Source organism: Sesamum indicum, linkage group LG8 (genome assembly GCF_026168435.1).
Source record: "Sesamum indicum cultivar Baizhima isolate 11 linkage group LG8, ASM2616843v1, whole genome shotgun sequence".
NCBI lineage: Eukaryota > Viridiplantae > Streptophyta > Magnoliopsida > Lamiales > Pedaliaceae > Sesamum > Sesamum indicum.
In genome coordinates, this window is record NC_142664.1 from 18,224,750 (window position 1) to 18,232,819 (window position 8,070).

Below are 8,070 nucleotides of genomic sequence, written 5' to 3' on the forward strand. Positions count from 1 at the left end.
TTGACTTATTAATGATTTATTACAAGTCAAACAAATCTTTTCTGATTAAATTACCCTTATACAACTTTACACACGAATGTCTGCATGTGAGGAGGTATATCTTTCACCTTTATAAGAGTAGTTTAATCATAAAAGATTTGCTTGACTTGCAATAAATCTACTGGGCATAAATATAAATTTTTATTCAAATATTTTGTCTATATCAACAAATTTCATAAATTGAGTAATGGGTCGATTTTTTTATTAAACAAAAACAAACATTAATGATATTAGATATAATTTTTTAAATTTAAATAAATTTATATATAATTATACCAAACATTATTGCGAAAGGATCCTTATTGTATTTTGACAAAGCCCATAGCATCTTCATTTATATCTATATAAGAATCTTCTACTAGAAAAAAGTGATTAATAAGTATTCTCTCCATGTGATGTGCCTGAACTTGGAGATCCCAAAATCTATTTGGATAAGAAACAAGTGATTTTTCCGACATTTGACCTACCAAATCAATACATAATTCAACTATCTAAACTTTTCTTTTCGTGTACTCAATAACAAAGAGAAAATCCTCTCAAAACCAAGAAGCGTACTAAAGATGTAAACAAGTCGAATTAGAGCTAAGCTCCACCAATTTTTAGTGGTTCAAGCTCGAATTTATTATTATATTTAGCAAATTTATCACACAAATTTTTTGGTCTAGACCAACGTTTGGGTCAAGTATTGTCAAATTTTGAGAACGTTCAAAATTTAGTTATTTTACCCTCGATAGAAGGAGAATTTTGGGGACACGGGCTATTTAGTGGTCAAATCAATGAATAGTAAACTTTGTTTAATAAATAATTTATGAGATATTTATAATTGTATTGGGAGTTTTAGAATATAGTAAAATGTATGTGTTTATTGTGTGACTTGTAATAAAAAATTAATTTTATTACCCTTTTAAATAAATCGATGTTACCAATATATACATCAAACTTTTTATTTTTTAGCTCAAGCTTGAGTTGGAGCACAATACCCTACTTTTGTATTAATAAATCTATGAAATAACTTGAGTCAATTAATTGGTAATCGACTAATCATTTATAAAAATAAATAAATCTTACTAAATTCATAAAAATCAAATAAAAAAAGCAAAAAGTCTATATTTATATAGAGATTAGATAATATAAACAGCAATGCCATATTTTATTATTATTTAAAATTAAAATATGCGATATTGGTCAATTATTGTGATATACGATGAATTTTAAATATGAAAGTTCATATAATTTTGAATATATAAAAATTTTAAAAATAATATATATGTATATAAGATTAGAAAGAAAAAATCTTGGAGTTTATGAACAAAATATTTGTAGCTCAAAATTCAAATCGAACCGAGTCAACTCAGTTATATGCCCCAAATAAGACAATAACATTGCCATTTAACCCAACTCAATCTCGTGATGCTCTATCGCATGTGATTAGTTGAATTAGTAATTCATGTCTTTTTTTTATTTAAATACTAAATGCACAACGTAACATGAATTTGACTGATTGAAATGAAACCTATTTTGACAATGGAAATTATCTGATAAAAATACGGGATTTAAATGCCGGCCCAAAAATAACCCTAACTTTTGGGTTATTTGTTAGTTTGAAAACTTGCCCTGCGCTGCTCCGCCCCAAACCGCTTAGCCTTACCCATCAGGACACCAACTCCTCATACACAAAGCTCGGCCCAAAACACCCTCTTATTTTACCAAATTATGCTTTTCGTTTGTTTCCTTACGGTTATTGCAATAGAGAAAAAAGCTTCTAACACTAGGGATTGAATTGTTATTTCATTTGTTTTGTTTAACATATATACATAATGTGGACAAAGATTATGTTATGCATCTTACTTTAAGAAATAGTTTATATACGTGGCTTGTGTTCATAATAGAGGATATAACAAAATTCAATTTGCAAATGACAGGATTAGAAAAACAGAATAATGAGAATCACACACGCATTTTGCCGCATATTCCATCAGTGACAGAATATGTACAAACTACAAACTACAACTGGGATTCCTGTAAAAACACCCGCCACCACATTATATCTCCATCACAAGGATTTTAAGATCAAAATCATTAACATTAACTTCCCAAAGAAACACTAGTGTTTCTTTCCAACCGCACCCTTCAATTCAAAAACCTTATCTTAAAACCTCATCCTCTCTCTCTCTCTCCACCTCTCGTTTCTTGCCACTCTTCCCACTCAAACCTGCATCACAAAACTGAGAGATAACGAGTTTTTGAGAGAAAAAATCTTGAAACAAAACCAAGCAACATTCATTTGTTGCCTCTTCCTCCATTGATAGCTTTTCTTGCAGAGCTTCGAAAGAGTTGCACAAGACTATGTCGAGCTCTCATCTCACAATGTGGGTATCCTCAAAACCTTCTCTTTCCGACCCTTCTGGCCTCTCTTCTCGTTCCTTTATCAGCCCTTTTCAGCTTCCGAGTTCAAACGCTTCCAGCCCTTCTAGATCATCGACTTCTACTCAGATTCAGTGTGGTCTCCGTGAACTTCGTGATCGTATTGATTCTGTGAAGAATACACAGAAAATCACTGAGGCCATGAAGCTTGTGGCCGCTGCCAAGGTGAGAAGGGCACAAGAAGCTGTGGTCAATGCCAGGCCTTTCTCGGAAACTCTGGTTGGAGTTCTTTACAACATAAATGAGCAGCTCCAAACGGAGGATATTGATATTCCACTTACTAAGGTTAGACCAGTCAAGAAGGTTGCTCTGGTTGTGGTAACCGGTGATCGTGGGCTCTGTGGTGGATTCAATAATGCAATCATCAAAAAGGCTGAGGCTCGTATTAGAGAGCTCAAGGAACTTGGCCTTGATTACACTGTGATCAGTGTTGGTAAGAAGGGAAACTCGTATTTTATCCGTAGGCCTTATATCCCTGTGGACAAGTTCCTTGAGGGCAGCTCTCTTCCCACTGCTAAAGAAGCCCAGGCGATTGCGGATGATGTTTTCTCGCTGTTTGTAAGTGAAGAGGTTGATAAGGTTGAGCTTCTGTACACCAAGTTCGTGTCCTTGGTGAAGTCAGATCCAGTGATTCACACTTTGCTTCCATTATCACCAAAGGGAGAAATATGTGATGTGAATGGAGTGTGTGTTGATGCAGCTGAGGATGAGTTCTTCAGGCTGACAACCAAGGAAGGAAAGTTGACGGTGGAGAGAGATGTTGTGAGGACTCAGACTGCTGATTTTTCGCCAATCTTGCAATTCGAGCAGGATCCAGTTCAGATTCTTGATGCCCTGCTCCCTCTTTACTTGAACAGTCAAATTTTGAGGTCACTGCAGGAATCATTAGCCAGTGAACTTGCGGCTAGGATGAGTGCCATGAGCAATGCCACTGATAATGCCGTGGAGTTGAAGAGAACTTTGTCTAGAATTTACAATAGAGAGCGTCAAGCAAAAATTACTGGAGAGATTCTGGAGATTGTTTCTGGAGCCAATGCTTTGGTCTAAGTAAACTTCCTGATTTCCTGTTCCCACATAATTATGCTTCCCTACTTTGTGGGCAACATCGTTTTATCCTGATCATGTTTGTCGTGAAAAGTAATTCGGCATAGACACATCTTGATTGTGATTCTCATCAGCGTACAAACTTAGTGAAAGATGAGGGCCATTTATTTTGTAACATAAGGACATCTTCCTTACCTTTAATATATATATATATATATTTTTCCTCCAATTCTTGTTTGTGCTTCTTGAATTGTATGTTCCATAGCTGACCACCATACATGACTTTGTTTTCCTAGCATGCTAATAATATGAAAAATGGAAGATGCATAAATTATTCATCTAAGGGTCATCTCAATTCAGTTTCACACAAGATAATTGCTTTTGCATCTCGTTCATAAAGGGTCTTCTTGTGACAGGCATGGTGGTATTGCAGTAATGTAGTGAATGTTGCGTGTATGACAATTCTTTGTATCAGTGCTTGCTTGGCCTTTGCATTTGTCGACTTCACAGTTTACCATAAGCTAACAATATGAGTGTTTATGATACATCAGTTCTAAATTTAGTAGTGTATACTTAGCAGCAGATCATAAAGTAGATCTTCTTTGGGCATAATCAGCACAAAGAGGGAACCAATTGAAGTGCCCGCTACGAATCTTACCAATAAACCATTGCCTTTTAGCGAACTGCTTCAGCTGATAATTAGTTACCTCGCATATACCATTGCAATCCATCTGATCAGTCCCGGATAAGGAAGTAGGTTTAATGAGCATTCATCAAGCCTAATTTAATCTTTCTGTGCTGTCAATCATAACTATACAGGGTTTTGAACATGTAAATTTTAACTGTTTGACAACCACAATTACCAAAGGTAGACCAACAGATTCATGCAGAAACTAAACTCAACATGTAGAAGAAGACGAATTACTCATTTTATTCATCCCAATTTTTTCTACACCTTTCTTTGTATAAATTACATGAAAGTAAAACTAACCTTCATACACTAAATTGATAAAATCCCAAAAATCACATGTTTTCGATTTTTAACCTACGTCATTGATGAACAATTTAGAGTTAAAAACTAAAAAAAATAATAAAAATATCATGAGTGAGTCTCAGAAAAAAACGGCGTCACAGCAATAAGCTTCTTGCGCTGGAGGCACCGGGGGTACTTGGTGACTCTCAAATTGAAACACGGAGCTCCATTCATGGCTAAATCTGCCAAGCGTGGCTGTGGAAATGCCGAATCCGAACTCGGATTGAGTTGAGACAGAGCAACAAGAGTCTGAGCACCGATTTCTCTGGATCTAGCGGTGATTTTCGAGTATCTGAGCTGAGCAAGGGCTCCCGGCTTTAGGTATGTGTAAAATAACGGCGTTGTCGTGGGAGATCTGAGAGCGCTGCTTCGAACTCTGGCTTTCATGGTGAGCGGAATGCAAGTCGCGTATTAGAAAGGAAAAAAGAAATTGAATTCTTTAAACCCTAGAATCTGCAGAAGAGGATCGCGAATGCGATTGGAGAGAAGAGCGGAGGTAAGGTTTTAAAATAAGGGAATGAGAGGCGGGAAAAATGGTGGTGGCGCGGCGGATTTTTCAACTTTGAAGTGATTTTGGGCCAACCCAACCTCAGGCTCACGGCTTCTCACCGTCATGGCTTGGCCCAGCCAGGCTTGCTAAAACTAAAATCCACTTCTCCATAAATTTTCCAATATTGCAAAAATTTACACCTCCTTATGTGATCCTCATAATTTATTATGAAATATGAATTTCGTTTATTTTATATTTTAGTGAATTTGTGATTATGAACTCTTATCTTAAACAATAATTATAGCTCAAATTGAATGTCTCTCAATAATAACAAATTTCATAGTCATATTTGTGGATGGTTGTTGCGCTGATCTGATCGTCCTTCCTTATATTTTAGAAATATTTACATTCTTCTCCCTTAAAACATTATATGATTATAAGTAAATTTACTGTGATTTAAAAAATTATATCCACTATTTCTTATAAGAAGGAAGATATACTTCCCCCAATGGATTAGCGTATGAAAATATATAAGGTAGTTTGGTCTTTACATGCAATAAATCAATTAGATATAAGTACAAATTCATTCAATTTTTCACTGATATATCAACAAATCGCTTAATTTTGACTAATAAAATGATCTATTTATTAAATGAAAACAAATGAGGTACTATTGTAATTTTCGAGATCACATAAAATATACATGTAGAAAAAAGGGTTTAATTATCCTTTAATTTTAAAGCTCAAAAGCAAAAGATGTTAAATCCGGGTGACGCTTAATTTATTTCTTAGATACGATACCTTTGTATTTATTTTAGAAATGGCGCAGATATAGCCCCAATGCCCGTCCATCTTCATCAATCAGAAAAGGCAACTCATTCACGTGCCAACACCCAACCTGATAATAAAAAAAGAACAGGCCGCAATCGCTCAACTCAACTCCAATGCCATGCAGTATGCACTTTGTTGGTGCCTTGGGCTTTTGAATGTGTACTGAACGCCCACCATTTAGAGAAATGCTGTTCAACTTCATGGGGTTTAATGTAACACAAAAACACCCTTTCATAAAAATTGAACAAATAATGGTAACTTAAAACGACACATACTATCAAGATTTGCATATTTCCAAACATACATAACTAACTAACTATAATTTCTTATACTCCATGCATTTTTTATATGCATCGAAGATCTAGACTAATGTTAGCGGTCTAAATTTTTCAGTGGAGGCCATTTAAGGCGATAAATATCATGTTAAATTTTGGTAATAGCTTAGTCAGTCAATACACAACCATAAAAATTGCACTTGATATTTTTATGACTAAAAAGAGTAGTAGAGTGGTGGTTGCAACTGTGGGGAGATGGGATATGGGGAGCACATTTAGTGCACACCCTTTCACCCCAACTAAAGAAATCTCCAACAATAAATTGTATTCTTCATAAAGTGTATTGTGCATTTTGTGCTCAAAAAAATTGGACTCAACTTTATTTGACTGCTTCAAGATAGGAAAGAAAGGTATGATTTGATGTGCTGATTTTTGTCCAATTATTAAGTTGTTGCTTGGATCCCACTTTATGAAATGCTCGAAATTGAAATCCCACTTGCTGATGACTCCCTTTGTGCAGCATTTGCATTTGCATGACCCACATTTTTTATAATCTACATCTTACCAAAAAAGGGAAAACAAGTATGTGGTGAAAGACAGTCTCATTTATAATTATTGTAAAAGGTACTATTATTCCTTGTTGTTTTGGGTGCCATAATTCTGAGTCGGTCACGTCACTGATCTATCTCATCATAATAGTGACTATCTCATCATAATATAATGAATAGAGAAATTCTCAAAAAACAACTCAATGGTTCGGATACAAAATCTTGAGTGTATGTATGTGTGATAGATATGTTAGTGTTGAAATTGAAAAATTAACAAATTGAAGATATCAAAAAAAATATTTTTTAATTATATAAAGGTATAAATAATATAATGGCTGGTTGGAGTGGAAAGAGAGGGGAGTGTGTTTTTTGGCCAAGTGAGAAAATGACACTCCCCTCACATCATACATCTTCTCAACTTTTATCTTATAATTTTTATTCTTTTACCTTTCCCACTAAACGACGTCGGCTGTCACAAACGCTTTTATTCAGTTCTATTCCCAGCCTCTCTTTCCTTGTGGATTTTCCCCTTACTTAAACATTTTTTTTATTAATTTATACTATTTTATTAAACGCGTGGGTCTTAAAATAAACAAATTTAAATTGAGAAAAACTAAAATTCTTTCAATACATTTATTCTTTTCAATTTTCTTTGATTACGTTTTGTTCAATAATTTTCTATTCAAATACATACGCAAATGAAATATACTTAAAGCGTACGTAATTATTTCTTTTGACTGATTTTCAAACCTTGGACATGAAACTATATATAGCAATATTTTGAAAGATTCTCAGACTCATTTGGCCCAATCAAAGCAAATAATAATATACTTGGTATGCGACTAATTACTATTTTTTAAATTATATATTAATTATACGATAAGTATATTCGTATAATTAATTTGTTGGGCTTCCTTGGAAATCATCTTCATCTTGACCAATGTGAAAAAGGAGAAAACCTAATGTGGAACATATATCGGTTGGGATTCCAGAGGAGTAGGGTCTGTCTGTAACTCGGATTCTCATTACATCATCTTTCATTTATTTACGTTTGACCCCCAAATACTTGTTTACTTTCTACTTTCTCTTATTCATATCTGCCATTTCTTTCCACATTAATCACTTTTGATTCCCCAGAAACATTAATACTTTTATCCCCCCACCAACAGACACTTCCTTTCCTCCTCTCTCTCTATATAGTATATAGTGCCCTGCTGGGTTTCCGCCGCATTCCAGGTTTCTTCCTTGTGCGCCGGAAATGGACGACAGGAGTGGAGGCTTCGGCGGAGGGGCGTTTTGGGAAACTGAACAACTTCAAGAAGAAGAGGTATGGGGTATTATGAAAACGAGAAGAGAAGCCGCCTCAGTACTCGCAAACTCCAACTC

The 8,070-nt window shown here is 34.9% G+C and overlaps 2 protein-coding genes across 2 annotated transcripts; one reads left to right on the forward strand and one right to left on the reverse strand.

Annotated features, from left to right (window-relative positions):
* The first annotated feature begins 2,153 nt into the window (after nt 1-2,153).
* Nucleotides 2,154-3,736, forward strand: LOC105167988 (ATP synthase gamma chain, chloroplastic-like). The gene has a single exon (XM_011087886.3). It carries the CDS (start codon nt 2,386-2,388, stop codon nt 3,508-3,510), a length of 1,125 nt encoding a protein of 374 aa, XP_011086188.1. The 5' UTR covers nt 2,154-2,385; the 3' UTR covers nt 3,511-3,736.
* An 870-nt stretch (nt 3,737-4,606) lies between these two features.
* LOC105168594 (uncharacterized) lies at nt 4,607-4,927 on the reverse strand. Its single transcript, XM_011088729.1, has one exon. The coding sequence runs from the start codon at nt 4,925-4,927 to the stop codon at nt 4,607-4,609; it is 321 nt and encodes a 106-aa protein (XP_011087031.1).
* Between the last annotated feature and the right edge of the window lie 3,143 nt (nt 4,928-8,070).